General features: G+C 49.0%; 2 protein-coding genes across 2 annotated transcripts; one reads left to right on the forward strand and one right to left on the reverse strand.

The window, feature by feature from the left end:
* Positions 1–1,723: 1,723 nt before the first annotated feature.
* Positions 1,724–10,329, forward strand: LOC136640433 (zinc finger and SCAN domain-containing protein 31-like). The gene is made up of 3 exons (XM_066615569.1): positions 1,724–2,587; positions 4,780–4,891; positions 6,401–10,329. The coding sequence occupies exons 1-3, from the start codon at positions 1,826–1,828 to the stop codon at positions 7,048–7,050; spliced, it is 1,524 nt and encodes a 507-aa protein (XP_066471666.1). The 5' UTR covers positions 1,724–1,825; the 3' UTR covers positions 7,051–10,329.
* Positions 10,330–14,178: 3,849 nt separating this feature from the next.
* On the reverse strand, positions 14,179–22,512 carry LOC136640461 (zinc finger and SCAN domain-containing protein 23-like). Its single transcript, XM_066615614.1, has 4 exons — positions 22,439–22,512; positions 18,669–19,238; positions 16,886–16,997; positions 14,179–16,077 (listed from the first exon to the last, which is right to left on the reverse strand). Exons 2-4 carry the CDS (start codon positions 19,212–19,214, stop codon positions 15,389–15,391), a joined length of 1,347 nt encoding a protein of 448 aa, XP_066471711.1. The 5' UTR covers positions 19,215–19,238; positions 22,439–22,512; the 3' UTR covers positions 14,179–15,388.
* Between the last annotated feature and the right edge of the window lie 32 nt (positions 22,513–22,544).

Genomic DNA, 22,544 nt, shown 5'->3' on the forward strand with positions numbered 1-22,544 from the left:
GTAGCCAGGAGCCCATCTGTTTATAAACTTGCTTAGGAAATGAGAATGTGTGAATGCCTTTCCTGGGACAATGTCCCATTCAGAACCATCACTCCTGAGTGTCAGCGTCAGCGCCTTAAAGGGTTAATCGGAACAAGTGCAGCCTTTCCTAGAGAGGAGCGGATACTGTGGGAGAAGGGTGGGATGTAAACAGTGGAAGTCACTTCCTGCCCCTCCTGCTGTGGGAAAGTGGCCTTTGAAATTCCCAGACTGTGGCTGCAGGCTTTTCCTGGCTTCTGGGAGGGCATCAGGTGGGTTGAGGGCATCAGGAGGGCATCAGGGGGGCATTTTTGGGGGGGGGCACAGTGGAGAAAGGGTGGTGTCAATGGGTGGGACAGGCAAGGCGGGGGGGGGGTCCTGTCCAGGCACAGACCCAGACTGTCAACTTTTTAACTGGCCTAGCGCCTGTCATTGAGAGCAAGCTGATCTATAGATGGAGAAGGTGCTGTCTTCATGTATACTCTGATGAGATCCAAATAGGTTGTGACTATCTAGGAAAGAGACCTGGGGGCTGGAGCTTGATGGAGCACTGATTTTCTATGCAGAAATTCCCAACATCTCTTTCCCAGGGGTGTGAAGGACTTTCTGAGATGGTGGGAGGGCTGGTCAACACAGGTAATAGCACCTTAGACACACTGATGGTCTCACAAGGCAGCTAACTACCTTGGAGTCGATATCGGGAGCTCAAGGAAAGCTCAGATTGGTACGTGGCAGCCGCGGAGAAGGCAAATTCCATGCTAGAGATTATTGGGAATGGGTTGAAAATAAAACAGCCAGCTTTGCAGTGTCTCTGTGCAAATCTGTCCAGCTGCATCTCAGAGAATCATAGAATTCGAAGGCACCCACGAGGTCATCTAGTCCAGCTCCCTGCCTGCAGCAAGCAATCCTCCTAGAGCATCTCCAGCAGGTGCAGTTCTAGTTGACCAATTCCAGAAACGATTCCATAGCTGTAAAAATGTGCCAGGAAGGATGACTACAATGATCGGAAGCACCTTCCTAAAGAGGAAAGGCTAAAGCATTTGGAGTTTTTTTTCATTTAGGGAAAAGACTGCAAAAGGGGTGGGTGTTATAGAGTTAATACAACAAATGAGTGGTGTGGGGAAGGGGGCAAAACAGTGCTTTCTCCCACCCCATAACATCAGAACTCATCAGCAGTAGCCTGAGAACAGCCAAAAGGAAAACCTGTTTCATAAGATTGATAGTTAAACTGATTTTTGCCTGGCCCACAGGTGTACACATTTGATCCCTGCTGCGTATATGCAACGTTGGGCGGAAATGGCTTAACGTGTGGTTCACAAGATGGTATCAAGGTGTGGTAACAGCTGCAAGCTCACATCCCTGTTTAAAAGGTTGAGGCTAACTCATGGGGGGGGGAAGGGACAACAACTGGTGGTTCATTGAAGCCAACCTGTGAATATTGGGTGCTGTGAAGCAAAAAGATAGGAAGGGCTGTGGCCTTGATGCCTGCTTGTTAACCTCCCAGAGGCATTTCATTAGCCCCTGTGGGCAAAAGGAAGCTGACAGATTCTTTGATCCGATGCATCAGGGCACTAATTATATTCTAATGGGGTGCAGTCCTTAGGCACTGGAGGTTTGGTTTCCTTGGTCTCTAGGCTGATCGTGGCTGCTGGCCTCTCTTTTTTTCAGGGAGAAGTCCTGCCTGCTCTTGAGAAATCTCGGTCTCCTCTTGCGCGCCATCTCCCTCTCTTTGGGGTCTTGGCATTGGCAGCACTGCTAGGCCTGGCTGAGAGTATCGGTTCGGGCCCTCTTTGCTCCAAGATAGAAAATGGCTGCAGAGCACAAGGATGAATTGCCCCCAGGTGTCTTACAGCAGAAGGGGCTGAAAACCCCTGCAGGAGCAGAGGCGGGAAAGGGGGAAGGAAGAGGCCAACATGCAGAGAGAATCCGGGACTTCTGGGAAAGAGCCATACCTGAGGAAGTGACCCGGGAACAGCGCAAGGGCCTGCAACAGAGGTGGGAATCCCAGTTGCAAGAGTTCCTGAAGGTGCTGGAGACTCCCCACTCAGAAGGGGGCAGCCCTCAGTCTTTGAGGTCCCTGCCAAGGAACAGTACTCGGGCTTTCCTCAACCCCTCTGAGGGGACTGCTGACATGGGCCAGCGGCCGAGAGGTGAGAGAGGTCCCCAACACCTGCCCAGCCTTGTTGGTGAAGCCCTCCAGGTCAACAAAAACTTGTTAGCCAAAGACAAGACAGATGGTTGGAAAGCGAAGGGGGAGATCCTGGGCAAGGAGGCCATCAGCTTGCATGGGGAATGTCGGCTGTTCAGGCAGTTCGGCTACCAAGAGGCCGAAGGACCCCGAGAGGCCTGCAGGCACCTCCGGAGGCTCTGCCATCAGTGGCTGAAGCCAGAGAGGCACACCAAGGAGCAGATCCTGGAGCTGGTGATCTTGGAGCAGTTCCTGGCCATCCTGCCCCAGGAGCTGCAGGGCTGGGTCAGGGAATGCAGCCCCCAGACCTGCGCTCAGGCAGTAATCCTGGCTGAAGATTTCCTGCAGAGGCAGCAAGAGAACGAGACGCAAGAAGAGCAAGTAAGGAACGCTGGCAGTGCCTGGATGGGTTGGGGTGAAGGCGGGGACTTGGATACAGGCAGATGCCCCCTTCTTTCAGCATTTTAACTGATGGTGTGTTCTGCCAAATCCCAATCCAAGCTCTGCCTGGAGAATTATGCCCACTTTTAGCAAATTAGCACCCCTTTTTTCCTCAAAAGTGACCCTGGTTCTGCCCTGCAGTCCTGCTGGTCCCCACCTCCAGGGTAGCTCACTGGTTCAACCTGCAGAGGTCCTCTCTCCTGCCAGCAGCCTCCCGCCACTACAGCAGCCCATGGGTCCTCAGCAGGTCTTGGGCACAGCAGCCACACACCAAACTCCAGTGTCTCCAGCAGTCTGTTTGAGTAGTCCCTTAGTCAGTCCGTTAGTCAATTAGCCAGAAGGTCAGTCCACAAGGCAGAGTATCCAAGTCCAAGTCCAAAGTCAATAAGCTGAGTCACAGCCCAAGGTCAGATTCCAGGTAAGTCAGTCAGAGTATCCAAGTCCAAAGTCAATAAACCAAGTCAGTCTCCTCTCCAACCTACACTCCTTCTACAACCCACCAACCCTTCCTGCCTCAGGTGCTCCTTATATCCCTGAGGGCCCTATTGCCTTCAAGTGGCTGCAGCTGTGCAGCACACTCTGCTGGATGCCCAGGCCTTACCCTTAAAGGGGCCACTGCTGACACCACATTTACCTCCTTGCCAGATCTTCCACGATTCCAATACATGGTGTCATCACTCAGCCTGGCAGATTCAATCCTTGGCAGCTCCACTTAAGAAGAACCTCGGGCAGCAGCATAAGGAAAGACCTTGGCTATCCACAGCCCAAGTAGACAATTTTGGCTACTGGGCTGGATCAAGATCTCTTGGTGCCTGAGTGTGAAATGCTGCCTCCTTTCTTGGTGATGCACCAGCCTCTCCTGCCACTCTCTGGACTGGGAAAGGAGACTGAAGAGGCAGCATAGTGGAGAGAAGAGAGGCAGGCTAGAACATCAGGAGCAGAAGAGAAAGTGTGGAGGAGAGGAAATGCTGTAGCCTACCTCTCTCCTCCACGATTCTTCTGCTCTGATCCCCTCATCCTCTTCCAATCCCAATCTGAGGCTCTGCCAGATTTAATATGTTTATGTTTCCATTTTTATCCTGACTTTCACAGGTTGCCCTAATGTGACTGACAAAGTTTAAAAACATTTTTTTAAAATGTGCAGTCAAATTGGATTTGAAATAGTAATTAAATCAGTAGAAAAAGAAAATGCTTTAGCGGCGCCCCACAGCCCAAGAGCTTAGTAGGACAGGTGGTCTTAAGTGGGGGTGAGGGGTTTTTGAACACCTGAGGCAGGGACTTGCACACCTGGTGGGCTGTCACAGAGAAGACTCTGTCCTGGGTGCATGTCTAATTAACTTGTGGAACCCCTTGCCACAGGATGTGTGATGGCACCTGAAAGTATGCCTTTCAAAGGGGATTGGACAGACTTATGGAAGAAAAGGCCATAACAGGTTACAAGCCATGATGGGTATGTGCAAACTCCTGATTTTAGGACTAGGCTACCTCAGACTGCCAGATGCAAGGGAGGGCACCAGGATGCAGGTCTCTTGTGGGCTCCCTGAGGCATCTGGTGGACCACTTGTGAGATACAGGAGACTGGACTAGATGGGCCTTTGGCCTGATCCAACAGGGCTTTTCTTATGTTTTTATGGTGGTTCTCAAGGTGGAGAGCTTCAGGGAGGGCTTTTCAACAAGCTGCCTCACTCCTGCCTCCTTCAAAACAGGGAGCCCGCCTGGAGGGATGAATCACAGCCTCTGCCACCCACTGAGCTATTTCTCCTCTGACAGCTTTTATCAGCCATGATGGACAAGATTTAAGATCTTGCACTGGTAGACAACCTTACACTTCCACAACCTACACAACCTTACAATCTTGTTCACAGCCTTGGTGTTCACGTGCTGAAAAGTAGCCAGTCGAGTAGATCTCACCTGTGATTGGAGCACATCTCCTGGCACTGCAAATAATCTGGAGAGCGAGTTGGCCTGATTGCAAACGGTTATGTTGGCAAAGGGCTGAGCAAACAGGTCTCAGCTGATTTGAGGGGTTGGGGGGGGGAGCTGGTAGGTCTCTAGGCGGGGAGGCTCCACCCAGCCATCTCTGCTGCTCAAAGTGTCTGTTGTCCCAAACAAGGTTCTTTGTGCTGTTGTAGGCGATGGCACCACTTGAAGAAGAGCAAGCAGAGAAGGTTCCACATGATACCTGGCGAAGGCCCCTCTTTGATGAGATCAAACATGAGGGTAGCAGAGATGCCTCCTCATTGGGTAAGGATTTCCATGTGGCAAAGTTGCTTGGTGCTCCAAAATTCCAGTGATGAGTGGGGTGGCAGCTTAGGTTCCTGGACTGTCTTTCTCCTCTGCAGAGCCTTTGTGAGGGAACTCCTAGCCCCCTATGGAGTCTCAATTAGTAAGCCCTTAAAACCTGTGTGATGGCTGATGGAGTACTTGTCATGTACCTTCAGAAGTCCATCAGTCAGAGATTTCCCCAGCCCTCCGAATGCCTTCTAAGGACTTAAAAACATAACTTCCAGTTTCCTCTGTGAAGTTTTTCAGACCTCCAATGGGCTTACAAGGCCTTCAGAGAGTCAGGGAGGCTGTGAATGGCCTCCCCGGCCTCCAGAAGGGATGGAGGGGGTGGCAGCCCAGCCGGTGGGGGTGTGTGTGTGGCAGCTTGCGGTCTTGGCCTCAAGCGGTACCAGGGCTAGGATTGCCAATGGACTTCTGGGAGTCCACCCATAGTGGAGGCTGCCCGTGATGTCTCTGCTTGACTCACTGATCTTGCCTCCTTTCACTCAGCCTCTGCTGGGGAAGATGATTCTGCTGTGCAAAGGGGGAGCTCTGTTGCTTTCATGCCCTGCTCATGCATGTCCTGGAGGTTGACCTGTGGTGGACACAGGACACCTGGCTATATGGACCTTTAATGTGATCCAGCTGGAGTTACAGTATGTTGTTGGCTCTAGTCACTAAATGGAACTTCCATGTGCAGGGGCGATGTCCCCTTAAATGCCAATTATGGGTGTGGGCAGTTTCCACCATGTCCTCCCTTTGGACTTCTTCCCAGTATCCCACTAACCACTGTTGAAAACTGGATGCTGGGCTTGGAAGCTTCACAGTCTGATCCAGCCAGACGCTTCTTTTGCTTTTTTCATCCCTGCTCGTAAATCCTCTGTTACTATTTGTTTTCATTTGGTTTTCAGTTTGATGGCCTGTGACTATTTCAGGGTGGTACCTTGCTTTGTTCTTTCCTTCCTGGCAGATTGGAAGACCTAGTTCTTCTTGAGGAGATGAACATGCACCTGACCTTTACCACTTCAGACTGCAGATCGTATGACTGAATGCTTCCCCTAATTAAAAAAAAGGAAGATACAGATACTGATATCCCTGCACCTAGAAAACTAGCATGTTAGGAAGAAGGTTGGATTGCACTAAGTCCCCAATGTACATACCAATACAGAGGTCTATGAGGAAGTCAGAAGTCTTGTGCCTGTACAAGAGCATTGACACAGCTGTCCATAACTGGGAGTCCCTATCTTGGGGGCTAAGGTTATCACCTTTTTCCCTGACATGTTCAATGTCTATGTGCGTGGATTTTTTTTTAATATGGAGAAGCATTCTCTAATGAGTCCCCACCTGCAATCTGAAGTTGTACAGACGAGGTGTGTTGCTTTCCCCATGGAGAACTATGCCAAAGATTTGTGGTAGCATTCCATCCTTGGTAAATGTAATGGTTGGTGTTGGATTATAATTATTATTTTTAAAAAAATATTTCAACAGATGACAAGAGGGCACACAGAAAGGAGAAGAGTCAGCCAGAAAACTCCAAGCAGCTGGAATCACGTTGGATGTGGTTGGAAAGAGGTGAAGAGAACATTTCCCAGTATCTTGATCAAGGGGAAACTTCCGAGAGCCTCTATGAGAACTGCCTAGAAAAGGGAGGGGGGAAATTCATTAATTCGCAGGGGACATACGAGGACTTGGACGAAAGCATAATGCAGCAGAGGATTCTCCCTGGTGAGAGAGACAACGCGTGCCACGTGTGCGGGAAAGCCTTCCGCCGGCGGTCCAACCTTATCGCGCACGAGAGAACCCACTCAGGGGAGAGGTGGTACAACTGCTCCGATTGCGGAAAGAGCTTTGTCAGCCGAGCCGCCTTCCTCATCCACCAGAGGGTGCACACCGGGGAGAAGCCCTACAAGTGCTCTTACTGCGGGAAGGGCTTCAACACGGGCTCCAGCCTCACTCGGCACAAAAGGATCCACACCGGGGAGAAGCCCTACAAGTGCTTGGATTGTGGGAAGCGCTTCAACGACTACTCCAACTTCATCGTGCATAAGAGGATCCACACAGGAGAGAAGCCGTACGAGTGCTCGGTCTGTGGGAAGCGGTTCAGCGACAACTCCAACTTTATCAAGCACCACCACTGAGAGGCAACGCGGGGGGGAGGGTGGCCGTTCTTCCTTCAGAAAGATAATATTAACAAAACTATCATAGGAGCACAGAAGCACTGAGAGTTGTGTGCCAGGGCAGAGAGAGGCTGTAGGGAGGCAAAAATGGTCAAAGAAAAGCAGGTTCTGGGCATTCTTGCAACCCACTCATTTTTTTCCTCCTAGGCCTCTTCCAACGAGGCAGTGACAAGTGGCAAGTAGGGCTGGCTCCATGTATGAGGGGCATCTCCAGGGAGTCCTTACCATTGCCTTGGTAGCACAGCAGAAGTAGAATCACGCTGTTCTAGGCCATGGGCTTGTAGCGCCCTCCATTTTCCTCCCACAATGCTTTCCAGTGTAATGTGGTGACCCCCCCCCTACAGTGTTGATCTGGGCGTGGTGCAGAAGGCTGGCTCAAACAGCATCCCTTCTGCTTCTGTTGCCACAGTGGTAAATAAATACCCCGTGCTCTAGCAAGGGACTATGAGGCCAATCCAGCCACCAGACAGGCCCAGTCCTTCCTGTGTGGAGAGCAGTGATGTGCCCATCGGCCCTAGGCTCAGTGCTGCAGCTCGTTCTGGTGAGTAGGGGGGCCCCATGGGGTTGTGAGTGCCCCCCAAAACGTTTTGCATTAGGCCCGACAGCTCCCAAGGCTGGCCCTGCCTATAGAGACCTGTTGAAAGGTTGACAGAAACCTCTCCCCTCTTGGTAGGAGGGCCTGCTTCATTTGAGAACCACTGACCAACTTACTGTACTTCTTTCGATGAAGGCATTCAGCTTTGGCTTAGTTTTCCGCTCACAACATGGGTTTTTCATGCAGGGCTTGACAATGCTCCTCCATACAAACAAAACAAAACTCAGTGCCTGCACATTGAAAACTAGCATGACAGGGAGAACCTAAGAACCTGTGTCGATACTTTCATCAAGCTGTCCACCAGTCCCCCAAGATTCCTCTCCTGTTCTGTCACAGACAGCTCAGAACCCATTAGCCGATACATGAAATTTGGATTTTTTTGCCCCAATGTACATGACCTTACACTTGCTTACATTGGAACGCACCTGCCAATTTGCTGCCCAATCTCCCAGTTTGGGGAGATCCTTCTTGGAGCTCCTCACAATCTCTTCTGGTCTTCAGCACTCAAAAAAGTTTGGTATTGTCCGCAAACCTAGCCACCTCGTTGCTTAACCCTGTCTCCAGGTCATTTATGAACAGGTTGAAAAACCTGAAGACAGGTTGAGAAGACTAAATTGTAATCCTGACATGCTAATGCTCTAATGTTCTTTTTCTTTGTATGGAAGAGTGTTTAAAATTTAAAAAAACAAAAAAAACCCTTCACCGTTCTGCACCGCCAACAGTGGAATTCTGCAAGCTGTTTAATGAAGTACAGATTTCCATACTTTGCATAATTTTGCTTTGGCCACAGAGAGAAGAGGCAAAGAGTCAGGCAGGACAATGAAGCCCCCTTCCCCAAACTACTGGGAATCCTGCTAGCCCCACTGACTTCATAGATTTCACCAGGCATTGCTCCTGTTCTTTAAAGCTCATTTTTGGGAGCATAAGGGCTAGAAACTTGTTTTTTTTTTTTTTTTTTTTTCAAAGCAAGATGAGATTTACAGGACTTCCCAACTGGCTGTCTTTTCTATGGAGAGCCCTGCTCCATATCCCTTGCCTGCTTCTTTGTTTCCTTAAGAAGCAGGTGGCTTATTGTGAACATGTTAATTTTTATTATTTTTATTTATTTTTTTATTTTATGTATTTATAATCTGTCTTTCGGAACCATGCTCCTACAAAGTGGCATGAAGAACGAGGAGAAGATACTTTCAATGTCTCTGAACCAGCATGCCTGATGTCAGCAGACTTCCTCTTGGAATCACAGAGTTCAGGAAGCTGGTAGAAGGGGGAATTTAGATCTTCTTTTCCAGTGGCAGATAGATAGATAGATAGATAGATAGATAGATAGATAGATAGATAGATAGATAGATAGATAGATAGATGGCAAGCTTCAGTCTCGAAAGACTCTGGTATGGCGCTCTGAATGGTGGTTCTGGAACAGCGTCTAGTGTGGCTGAAAAGGCCAATTCGGGAGTGACAATCCCTTCCACACTGGGAGCAAGTGCAGTCTATCCCTGGTCTGTCTCCCTGGCTATGGGCCTTCCTTCTTTGCCTCTTTGCCTCAGTCGGTTGGCCAAGTGTCTCTTCAAACTGGGAAAGGCCATGCTGCACAGCCTGCCTCCAAGTGGGCCGCTCAGAGGCCAGGGTTTCCCACTTGTGGAGGTCCACTCCTAAGGCCTTCAGATCCCTCTTGCAGATGTCCTTGTATTGCAGCTGTGGTCTACCTGTAGGGTGCTTTCCTTGCATGAGTTCTCCATAGAGGAGATCCTTTGGGATCCGGCCATCAGCCCTTTTGAGTAATCAGAAACGTGGTGCCCTTATTACACCTAAATATACAGCAAGATTTGCTGCAGACCCAAATCTTCCCCACTTCCATCCCCAGTCAGCCACATTTCTCCTCTGTTGATTTCAGGCAATGGGAAGAAGAAGAGGGGTGCTCGGATTTGGAGAAGGAGGAAGGGAACTAGTGATACTTGTCAAGTTTGGGGCCCAAACACTGCCTGCTTCAGGTCAGGGGAACACCTCACAGAAACACAAATGGTTTGAATGTGGATTGGGATCCCAAGGAGATGAGGCACAGAGCTGCATAGTGATATTTGCTCAGGATCTGTTTAATTATCTGTCCTTCAGACAAGACCAGTGTCCTGGTAGGGTTACCAACCGACCAGGCGAAAACCTAGCCTGCTTCTGTGCCTCATCCCACATGCCCTATCTCCTCTTCAAACTTGCATTTGAAAAGAAGGAGATAGAGCAAAGAAGCGGAGTAGAGGGGCTGTCATTCTTCTGTCCTCCTCTTCCAAATCCAAGCAAGGTGAAGCTGGTGAGCTGATGGAGTAAATGCTTACATGTAATATGTAAGTGCCCTGAAAATGTTAACACCTTGTCAGCATGCCAGGAGATTAAAAAGGTTGAAAATTGCAGCTCTGTAGAGTAGAGGACCATGCTTGGGGAGGTGCTTCCTCCACTGCTCCATATGTTTGAGGACATTGGGGGGGGGGTTTCTTCATGGTGGGGAGGAAGGGAAAAAGGCGGAGAAGCAGAAAAAACAGACAACCTTCAAGTGCACTGGAAAAATCTTTATTGGTCCAACCCATTTTGAAAGAGCCTCTGTTGGGGCGCTGCAAATTGCACAAAAGTATGAAACCATATGGTGATGATGATGATGATGATGATAGTGAGACACATTTAGACCTACCCAGTTGTAAAGAAAAACTCACAGTGGGTTACAAGATGACCAACAATAATTCCAATGCAACACTCAACCCAGAGCAGCCTACAATCCATCATTTAGGGCAGTGTTTCTCAAACCATGGGCCGGGACCCACTAGGTGGGTCACGAGCCAATTTCAGGCGGGTGCCCATTCCAATATGTTATTTTTAACACGAGTAGCACTATAGAGTTTTGCATGGGACTGTCCTCTCCCTGTCAAGGAGGCTGGGAGGACAACTGCTGAGCTGGAGGTAAAGGAGCAGAGAACTAGGATCGGAGAACTAGGAGGCACACAGAGCAGGGGGCAGGTAACCACCCCATGAGCGGCTATGGCAGCGTCCCCCAAATTTCTGGTGCTAAAGAGACGCTTATTTTCAGATTGAATATTGGTGGCCACCCCCCCCCCCCAGTGTAAGAATAACTTGCCCTCGGACAATCTTCAGGAGAACTTTTGGCCCAGTGGATGTTTCTTTAGGTATCTAACGCTCAACTAACCAGGCTCCATTTGGTTCACGAAGCGGTTACGGCACCCCATTACAATTGGATCAGCACCTCATTCTGCAAGGAAGGCACCAGGAGGCAAACTCTCAACTATGACTTTGGAAGAACCAAATATGTATGTGGCATTTTGTTGCCCACTTGAACCCTTTGTAGATGCAGCCAACAGTTTACATGCCTAACGGGCAAAAACAAATTTGATTTTAATCGTTCGTGCGCGGAGCCAAGCACCTCGACATTCTTCCACAAGTTACGTACTTAACAAGAAATTCCTCTGTTTACTGCTTTATAGCTTGATATGTTATTTTTCTCACTCAGATATCAAGTGAGAACAAAATCTTTTTGTTTTGTTTATTGGCTGAGATTGTTAACTAACAAGCAATATTCAATCGGGTTTTCTGTTTTGACCCTAAAACTTAAGGTCATGTTTGACCCAGCAATAAAGAAACAGAGTCAGACAAAATGTATTCTGTATACTCTGATATCAAGAGAGCAAAGGATTCTGGGAGGGGCGCCAACCCCCTTTAAGTTTTCCTTTATCATAACAGACTAATAAGCGTTTCACCTATGTGTTAAATTCAGCAAATCCATGCAATTTGTAGAGGTTTGCCTTTGTAGAGGTTTTCTGTCCACGCTTGCAGGGTTGCCAACTGAGCAGAAATAACATGGTCTGCTCCTGTGTCTTTAACAGCAACTAGGTTTGCAGAAATCAGCTGGTGAAGTGTTTCATGTCATAGAGATGAGGATTAAGCTCTGCTGATGTTTGCTGGTCAAGTGCCGGTTAAAGGCGCAGGAGCAAGGACAGCTAGAAAAGCTGGCAACTTCCCCCCCCCCCCGTTTCCCCCAGGTGCGGTGCGAAAAATAGAAATCAAGCCAGTGACAGATGGTGGGAATACATAAAGTATTTGAGCTCTTTTCTCAAGAACTATATGGTAAGGGACAGAAAGTTGGTAAGGGACAGAAAAGGCACCTTAGCAGTTTGTGGGGGCTTTGTAAGCCTCCCATAGCACAACAGGCTAAAGAGTTGAGTACAGCGGGTTGGGAACAGACAACAGGGACCATCCATCACCTTGTGCTCTGCTTGTGAACACCCGAGAAGCACCTGGTTGCAGCCAGAGGCCTGGGCTAGAAGAATCATTGACTAGAAAAGCAATTCTCATGGTACTCAGTATGCGGCGGCAATACATTTTTAAGGATGTGTGGGAACAGAATTAGGTTCTTGTGAAGCAACACTGCTGGAGTGTTTATAAATTAAACAACAAAATGGTCCCAGACTCTGTGCTGTGTTTTTGAACAGTGTTGACTGTGTCTTGTGTCTCTTCCGTGGGCCTCCAGAAACTTCTTGCATCCAAAGAAGGGTACCCCCCTGGCCTGCAGTTGTGTTGTAATCTATAGCAGTGATGGGCAGAGTCACACCTAGAGTATCTATTTGCCTTGGGGGGTTTTCTTACTAGGACCCTGAGGTTCCACCAGACCACTCCAGGAGCAAAATTATGAGTTATGGGAGTGAGCGGACATACGCTCAGAATTAGGACCTGCCCAAGACCTTTCACAACCTGAGGCACTGTGCCAAATGTTACCTGGTAATGCACCAGCTTCTGCCCCTTCCACTCATTGGACTGGAAAAGGAAGAGGAGGGTGAAGTGGAAGAGGAAGTGTGGAGGAGAAGAGAATGGTGGGCTAGAGCACCAGAGCCACTCTTCCCCCCCCCCCCCACTAAACTCTCCTCCACACTTCTTCTGCTCTGTCCCTCCGTTTACAGTTCAAGGAGTGGTTGAAGGAGAGGAGCAGTGGGGGGACGACGATGACACATGGGTGGATGGAGGTGGGCACCCCTTGCCAATTAGTACTTGAGGTGATAGCCTCAATTGGCCTCCTGGATGGGCCAGCCCTGTTTAGGATTAGGGCACAGACTAATTAGCCCGATAATTTATTTTCAATACAAGCACTTGAGCCCATAGATTTCTGCCGTTGCCTTCTACCTGCCCTGTGGACACTGCCAGCCCATCCATGCATCCACCCTGAGGTGGCAGATTTGGGGCTGCCTCTTACCCCGTGTCTGCTGCTTCCATTGCCTCCCTCCAACCTTCGGCTAATGCAAACTGCAGTGCAATTTTTCACGCATAAACAGGTGGTAATTCATTCCCCTGCTGGTGGGGGGGCGCGCGTAGGAAGCAATTGACACTTCCTGTTCATCTACACCAGGGGTGTCAAATTCGTTCCATACAGAGGGCCAAAGTTAGCATTCAGGATGCCTGCTGAGGGCCGGAAGTGACATCATTAACCAGAACTGGACATCATTAAGCAGCTGATGGCCAGAAATCAGCACTTTGTTCTCATTAACTGCAAATGACAGAAGAGAAAATATGCATATCTTGATTATATTTCAAGATATGGGAGAGCCAAATTTTCATGTGGGCTGCTGTTTCAGCAGTAATACCTCAGCACTGCTCAGCAGCTGAGAGCCTGAGGGCCAGATAAAAAGCTTCCGGGGGCCGCATCCGGCCCCCGGGCCTTATGTTTGACACCCCTGATCTACACCATCTAGCCCAGTATTGCCTCCTGCCTGGCAGCCCCCCTCTGGGGGTCTCCCTCCTTTCCCAGCCTTGCAATCCTGAGCCTGGGCCTCTCCGCAGCAAACCAGAGCCCACCGCTGAGATACTGTCCTTCTACAGCTCAGCAGATCTGCCTGCAAGCCACTCTCAACAAAGGGCTGACAGGGCAATATAATGGCATATTCTCAACAAGAGATATTATTGAGCAATAGCCCTTCTGAACAAGCCTGTAAGGTTGATCAGTATTGTGGTGGTAGGGAGCCGAGGCTTAGAGGGGGCAGCTTGCCTGTTCCGCCCCCCCCCCCCCCCAGTAAGTTACACCAGAGATGAAATTTGGAAACTGGACTTCCTGATTAATAACTCCTAGCCATTACATGAAGCTCTCGGTTTTAACCCATTTCTGCCCAGCCCACAGGTGTAACACATTTGATCCCAGTTGCGTATATGCAACGTTGGGCAGAGATTTCATTACAGTTGTCACTACTGCTAAACGGTGATGTGCTTTCTTTTATTGTGACCTCCGATTGGTTTTTATTTTCTTTTTATCATGCTGTGTACATCACCTTGAGTGTTTGGCTTCTGAATGGAAGGACAATTCATGAATGCTTTTTAAATACATCGTTTTTGAAACTCTTTAAAGCCAGTGACAGTGTTTGGTGCTTCCTCCCAAATAACCACAAATGAGATACTTTTTTCTTTTTAAAAAACAAAAAACAAAACACTGTTTATTTTTAAGTATAAAATATAACATACAAGTATGTTCCCCTGGACAGACTCAAAACAACTTTCTAACTTTTTTATCTTTAAAAGAAACCCCTCCCTACTCTCCAAAAAGCAAAATATACCAGAACAGCAGAGAGATCCCAGATCAAAGCACCTATTTTAACGTCAACATTGAATTACACTCCTAGATTGCCCCCCACCCCACAAACAGAGGCACTAAAGGCTGCTTCACATATTATATTCTTCAGTGTACTCCCAAAGCTATTTGTCTTCATTAAACACCTAACAAGATAATGTGTGAACGCAACAAACAGGTGTTTGGAGAAAGGTGATCATACCGATAAATGTATCAGAGAGCCGAGATGCTAGTTTTCCATTTGTAGAGATGTCTGTTGGTAGAGAAGAGCATTTTGATATGAGTGCCTCCCACCACTCCCTGCAGTGTAGGCACAGGTTTACCACATAGGCCTTAGACTATAGCTATACCATGGTTGAACAGTCTTCCATACAAACAAATGCACATCCACATGCAGAAAACTAGCACATCAAGGAGAAGGCTTCTTTCTCCCAGGCATCTAGTTTTCTATACACAGGGCATGGAAGAGCCTCCATATCTCCATATTTGGGGGGGGGGTCATGGGTACCCCTCACCTGCACTCTAGAGTTGTACAGTCAGTTGTACAGGTTTCCCACCTCAGTGAGAACTAGGCAAGTTCTGTCTGAGCTGTTGGCCACAGCAGGGAAGAAGAAAAGCAGCATTCCAAATGCTCCACCCCCTTCACTGGTGATGTGCCAGTCTCTGCTCCTCCCACCCTCTGGCTTGAAAAGGAAGAGGGCAAGTGGAGTGGAAGAGGAAGCAATGACAAGAATGGTGGGCTACAGTACTTCCAAAACTTCTACTTCCACTCTGCCCCCTCTTCCTTTTCCAATCCAGGGAGTGGGATGAACAGGAGTAGTAGAGGTGAGTGATTGACAGGAATGGGTGTTCCCCTATGCCTGAGGCAACCACCTCAGTTGGCCTCATGGACGGGCCGGCCTTGTCCCACAGTGTGAACGCTGCTTTCCTGGAGAAATGTTTGAGATGGCCTTCTTGCCTGAGACACTTCTTGCACTGAGAGCATCAGTCTTGCTTCTCCACTGCCTGAATACTCAGCAGGTTAGTACAGAATGAGTGATAATAAGCCCAGCCTTTGCCATGTCCTCTTCATTTATTTGATTTGCAGAAGGTTTGAATGAGAACTAAACCTTTTCCCATAGCATGTTAAGCATATGTGGTTCCTCTCCCTTGTGGGACCTTTTGTGCGCATAGAAGCTCGACCGATCCCGGAAGCATCTCTCGCACACGGAGCACTTGTACGGCTTCTCCCCCGTGTGCACACGCTCGTGCACAAGCAGGCGCTCCCGGGCACTGAACCTCTGCCCACAGTGCATGCACTTATAAGGCTTCTCCCCAGTGTGTGTTCTCTGATGCGCAACGAGGACATCCCTCCTACTGAAGCCTCTCCCGCAGTCCGAGCACTTGTAGGGCTTCTCGCCGGTGTGGATTCTCTCGTGCTTAATGACGTATGACTTACTGCTGAAGCTTTTCCCACAGTAGGAACAGGCATAGGGTCTCTCGCCAGTGTGCGTTCTTTGGTGTTCGATCACCTGCGACCTCCACACAAACCCTTTCCCGCAGTCGGGGCAGGTTTTTAATCTCTCGTCTTGGAGGATTCTCGGCGGAACCGGCTCTTCCTCAAGTTCTTCATATTTGCCCTGACTGTTAATGAATTTTTCCTTTTCTGGGTGGTTTCTTGGCTGGATCTCAGAGGCTCCCCCCTGATCGAGACAATCAAAAATGGTCTTTTTGGCCTTCCCCTGCAACATCCTTTGCTGTTCCGGTCTCCCTGGGTTTGACGGTTCCTTTTGCTTCTCTCCCATCCAATCACCTGTTGAAATAAGGAGAGAATCCTACACATGAGTCATTCCTGCACAGAGGGGGAGAGGGAATCTGCTTTGCAAATGTTTCCAATCTCTCCAATATTTCTGGTTTTTTTTAAAAAAGTGTTAGCCCACTGTTGGAAGCTAAGCAGGGTCAGGCCTGGTTAGTACTTGGATGGGAGACCGCCTGGGAATACCAGGTGCTGTAGGCTTATACCATAGTCTTTCGAGACTGAAGGTTGCCAACCAACCAAACCCCACTGTATGGCACAGTCAGGATTTTCAAGGTCAATAGACAAAAAAAGTGCCCTTTGCTAATTGGGAGCAGGTTAAAAAAATAATAGTTTAATACACTATTTAAGAAAATTGATTACATATTTAAGTACTTAAGAAAGCTGGTATATGGTAGAAGAGGTCTTCCCCCCTTCTCTCACACAAGGAACAGGAATGCCTCTCCTGAGATTATCACTACTATGAAACATGCACGTATCGTCAAAACCCAGAGAAAGTGTGCCTCGCACTCAAAAACTGTTATTAATTACATTTAATAGATTGGCAAAAATTTATGCAACTAATCAACTTCTGCACTGGGAAAATCTCTGGCTGTTGGATTTGCATGCTTTTTTCAAGAGCCAGCTTAAGCTGCTGGCCATCATTCCATCTTGTGACAGAGAGTTCCACAGGCTAAACTGCACACTGTGTTAAGGAGTTTTTCCTCTAGCCTGCCCCAAATATACTATCAATTTTATTGACTGAGCCAAGTCTGCATTGGGAAAATTCAGAGCATCTAGTAGTTCAAGTCTAAGGAATTCTTACCCAGCAAGTTGCCACCCCAGTCGCTCTCCTGTTTTATCGCCAAGGAGGTACCTGTTGGAGCTGTCTCTGGCTCAGGAAAATTAACCACCACCTTCTTGTATGGCTCCAACACCTGGAAAAGTATAAGGACCCCATTCAGGCAAAAAAGATATGAATGTTACTGGGCAGAGCCATATTCTGCCTGCTTCCTTTCATGTGTATTGTCTGGCTATGGCTATCCAGGGCTTAAGGATGTCCGGGTTAGACTACTGCACAGCACTACACATGGGACTGCCCTTGAAGACTGCTCAGAAAATTCAGTTGGTTCAGAACATGGCAACTAGATCACCAGCTGTGATGTGCTGGTCTGACATTTCACTTGCATGAGAAGAACTTCATTCGCTCCCAGTATGTTTCTAGGCAAAGTGGTGGTCTTGAACTTTAAAGCCCTCTAAGAGTTGTGCCTGGGATAGCCTTGTCCCATACAAACTTGCCTGAAATCCAAAATTTGCCTTGAAGGTCCCTCTCCAGGCCTCTTTGTACCTTTCTCTGCCTGCTCTTCAGAGCTCTTCTGAATTTTTAGATGGCCTCTTATTGCTGCTGTGTGGGGTCTTCAAAAAGTTTTAGGATCAATTTCTAACTTTTTTACTGTAAAATATTGGATATTTTGGCAACCTTGGGCAGGCTTGAGGAGAAAAGATGGGGGCGGGGGGGTACAAAATACCCAGGGCTTCCAGGGGGAGCCAGTTCATGACAAAACAAACTATACAGATCAAAATGTATTACAAAATAAAATAAATTTGGGTACTTCAATCTGATTTGTAGGAAAATTTATGAAGGGGGGGCAATCAAACATCTTGCCCCAGCCCCAATGCCAAATCTCAGAAGCTCTGGCCGTGGAATCTTTCAGGGAGAAAGGCAGGATAGATAGGACAGCACATTCTCACACTCTGCTTATAAGAACATAAGAACAGCTCCACTGGATCAGGCCATAGGCCCATCTAGTCCAGCTTCCTGTATCTCACAGTGACCCACCAAATGCCTCAGGGAGCACACAAGACAAGAGACCTGCATCCTGGTGCCCTCCCTTCCATCTGGCATTCTGAGATAGCCTCCTTCTAAAAACAGGAGGTTGCACATACACATCATGTCTTGTAACCCATGATGGACTTTCCTCCAGAAATTTGTCCAGTCCCCTTTTAAAGGCACCTTGACCAGATGCCATCACCACATCCTGTGGCTAGGAGTTCCACAGACTGATTCCATGCTGCTCTTCCTGCTCCCTGGATTGGAAAAAGGACAGAGGGACAGGATGAAGACATGTGGAGGAGAGGAGAATGGGGGGGCCAGAGTGACAACACATGCCTTTCTCTTCATCCCACTCTTCCTTTTTCAATTCAGGGAGAAGGAGCAGAGGATAGTGGATTGGCAGGGAAGGGCATTCCCACCAGTCCAGCTGCCTGAGGTGACTGGTGCAGTTGGCCTCACGGATGGGTCAGCTCTGGGTGGGCGTCACATGACGCCACCTTCTACTCCAGCATTTGGTGACAGAGTCTCCGTTCTGATGGGCAGTGCCTCTGCAGTGCCTAAGGCAGGGGTACTTCCAAGTCTTGCTACTTAAAAACCTTCAGTCTGACTGGACACTGAACCTGGGACCTGGTGAACACAATGTAAGTGCTCTAATTGGATGCGCACCTTTAGGAACTAAAGTCAAGGTGCAAAGTTCAGATCTTGCCTTGAAGCAGCAGATCCAAGCCGATGCCTCGGCCACTGCCGCTCAGCCACCCGGAACAAGCAACCTCACCTGCCTCTCACCCCCTCGCTGCCTCCGCTGGAAATCCTCCGCCAGGGCCACCGCCTGGCTGCAGGTCCCTGGACTGAAATCTGTGACCCAGCTCTGCATTTCTGGAGGCAGGATGGCCAGGAACTGCTCCAGGATCACCAGCTCCAGGATCTGCTCCTTGGTGTTGCTTTCAGGCTTCAGCCACTGGTGGCAAAGCCCCTGCAGGCTTCGACAAGCTTCGCGAGGACCCTCGGTGTCTTGGTAGCACACCTGCCTGAAGCGCTGCCGTGGGACATCTGTGCTGGGGGTCTCCGCATCCAGGAGCTCTTTCTTGACTCTTGCCAACTTGCCATTGACCGTGGCTTGCAATTCTAAGCAGTGGCCTGGAGGTCCTTGGGTCATTCTCACTTCTTTAGTACTCCTGACCTGGATGATGTGAAGGCCTCGCTCGACCCCCTTCTCCGGTTCAGGGCCTGCCGTGTCCATCTCCTCCACCTTCACTCCATTCTCCAGGGCATCCTTCAGTCGGAAAGGCAGCTCTGACGCAGCCTGTGGCTCTGCCGTCATTTCCCCTCTCAGGACAAGATCACCCTGGGGAGTGTATGAAGTACCCAAGAATTAACTGGATGCCAGGCAAAGGAGGTGTTTGATGGGTAGAATTTAAAACCTGGTGAGCAAGAGAGGCTTCTCCCTAAGGGGAAAAGGAGGCAGTTACCCCAAAACAAAAGGATGCCTGGAGAACTGGCTAAAATTCTATAACACCATTTCATTGAAAAGGATATTTTGACTTCCTTTCAGTCCAGGTTTCCAAGGCCAAATTCAGGTGGTAAGTGCATCTGATGAAGGTGGTCCTTGCCTAAGAAAGCTCAGGCCACCATAAATTTCTGAGTTTTAAAAAGGTTCTACCAGACTCATAGGAGTTTCTAGTATGATTAACTGCGAAGGGGCAGCTATGTTGGTCAGTTACACCAAAGAGAGGCAGATGCAAGTCACATGAGCCACAGGCAAACACTATCATCACTCAACATCTTTTTTTTTTTAAATTACTTATAACCTGCATTTCTCTCAAAAACAACTCAAAGCTCACCAAAATAGGAGGATTGGGGGTTTAAAATGTGTAGCCTTTTCTAAAACAAAAATCTGTCCTGTGGCACCTGATTTACTAACATTTATGGGTAGATGGGACTCGTCAGCCTAGGAAGGCAGCTCATCTAAGAGAAGGAAACTCTGACCTCAAACCTCCACTGCCTTGTGGCTACTTCCAGTTCTGGAAAAGGCTTCAGGAGTCAACCTCGAGGCAAAATCAGGAGCCGCAGTCCCTGAGGCAGTTCATGGCTGAACACAGTCACGTTCTGGCAACTCCTGCGACGCCGCTGGAACCAACCGTATTGGCTTCTGCCTTTCCATTGGACCATTCCAGCGACGTGGAGAGGGGGGATTTGCTGCATGGGTAACAGCCTATCCTCCATACCTTCTTTACCCAGGCTTCGCGCACTGGAGAGGACACTCCAACTTCGCCATACGGCGTCGGCACAACGCGGGAAGCAGCAGTTTACTGGTTATAAGTCTTTGCTCGATTGGCGTAGAGCATGACGCCAGGGGCTGCTTCCGACAGTGGGAGAGATCATTGCATCTCATTGGGCAGCTACCGCCCGCGTTAAGCTGGGCAGTCCCCAGCCAGTAAGGTGTTGCCTCGCCACGGTCCGTTAACCTCATGGGGTGCGTGGGGTTTAGGGTGAAAACCGACAAGCGGATCGACAACTCTGCACCATGCAATCTCCAGACCAGATCAGACGGAAAGCTCTTCAACCTCTCCAGACTGAGAGCAGAATCCAAAGTCCAGCTGAAATGTAGGGATGGACCTCAACAAGTGGGAAACCCTGGCCTCTGAGCGGCCCGCTTGGAGGCAGGCTGTGCAGCATGGCCTTTCCCAGTTTGAAGAGACACTTTGCCAACAGTCTGAGGCTAAGAGGCAAAGAAGGAAGGCCCATAGCCAGGGAGACAGACCAGGGACAGACTGCACTTGCTCCCGGTGTGGAAGGGATTGTCACTCCCGGATTGGCCTTTTCAGCCACACTAGACGCTGTGCCAGAACCACCTTTCAGAGCGCGATACCATAGTCTTTCGAGACTGAAGGTTGCCAATACAGTGTATACAGGCTTTTATGGACTGGAGTCCACTTACTCAGACGCTTGGTGGGTTTTCCTCCAGGTCTCTGAGTGTACAAACTTAAGAAAACCCCTGCTGGTTCAGGCCAAGGACCCATCTAGTCCAGCTTCCTGTATCTCACGGTGGATCAACCAAATGCCTGAGGGAGCACACAAGACAACACCATACCTGCAATCCTGTTGCCACTCCCTTGCATTGGCATACTGAGGTGGCCTGCTTCTAAAACCAGGAGGTATACCCATCTTGGCTTATAACCTGTGATGGACTTTTCTGCCATCAATCTGTCCAATCCCTTTTCAACCAATTTCTGCCCGGTCCACAGGTGTACACATTTGGTCCCTGTTGCATATATGCAACATGGGCAGAAATGACTTGAAGACATCTAAGCCAGATGCCATCACCACATCCTGTGGCAAGGAGTTCCACAGATTAATTACACACCAGTGTCCTTAAGGTGCCACAAGACTCTTCAACCAAGTTTTGCTGTCATACGTTAAAAATTACTGGGACTTTTGTTGTAGGTTTTGATATTGAACAGTGGAATAAAGAAAACTGTTGTTGGCATCCTTCAGTCTCGAAAGACTATGGTGTCACGCTCTGAATGGTGGTTCTGGAACAGAGTGTCCTCTCCAGAGCGCGAAGCCTGGGTAAAGTAGGTATGGAGGATAGGCTGTTACCCATGCAGCAAATCCCCCCTCTCCACGTCGCTGAAATGGTCCAATGGAAAGGCAGAAGCCAATGCAGTTGGTTCCAGCGGCATTGCAGGAGTTGCCAGGACGTGACTGTGTTCAGCCATGAACTGCCTCAGGGACTCCGGCTCCGGATTTTGCCTCGAGGTTGACTCCTGAAGCCTTTTCCATAACTGGATGTAGCCACAAGGCAGTGGAGGTTTGGGATCAGAGTTTTCCTTCTCTCCGATGAGCTGCCTTCCCAGGCTATCGAGTCCCATCTACCCGGTGGCTGTTTAGTCGCCTCTTAGGACAAGTACAGCCAAACTGAGGGCCTATTCTTATCCCCAGCCCCCAGGGGTATTTGGAAAACTAAATTAACACAATTAAAAAACCAAATGGGTTCAATCCTTGGTTAAGTCTCCAGCAAAAAATGGAGGTCAGGCAGCACAGAATGGGGAAGACCACTCTCTCTTCCCGAGATCTCGGAGAAGAGCTACCAGCTGGAGCAAACAATATTGGTCTGTAGGGACTTCAGTTTTGCATATTCATCTGGACCCCAAAGAGGGGAACAATAGGCTAGAAGAGGAGAGCAAGAAAGACATGCAAGAATGAGGTGGTGGCAGGGTTGCCAACTTTAGAATCCACACCTGCTCCTCTGCCTTTGACAGCAGTTAGGTCTGCAAGTATGACCCATTTGATTGTGTTCAGCTTTATGATAAGAACAGTTGCACCTGCTGTTCAAACCTCATAAGGGGCAGGAGCGGGCCAAGCCCCATTTTTCTAGTCACTTGGCAACCCTAGAGGGAGAATATAATGCTCTTCCAGCAACTTTAAGGGAGATTATGAGAGCTCCCTGGCACTTTCCCTCTGCTGCCCTGCTGGGTGGCTGCCCTCCTGCTCTTCCCAGGTCTCCCACTGCTGCATGTCCTGATTGCTCAGCTCTGCACTCACCGCTTCTCTCTCCAGCCTCTGGTACAAAGAGGGATTTTTTTAAAATAGGGGGAAAAGCCTTCTGAAGCACCCTCACTTCCGGCTCCCTTCATGCGCAGGGCAAGAG

This window comes from Tiliqua scincoides, chromosome 2 (assembly GCF_035046505.1).
Source record: "Tiliqua scincoides isolate rTilSci1 chromosome 2, rTilSci1.hap2, whole genome shotgun sequence".
In the NCBI taxonomy this organism is placed as follows: Eukaryota; Metazoa; Chordata; class Lepidosauria; order Squamata; family Scincidae; genus Tiliqua; species Tiliqua scincoides.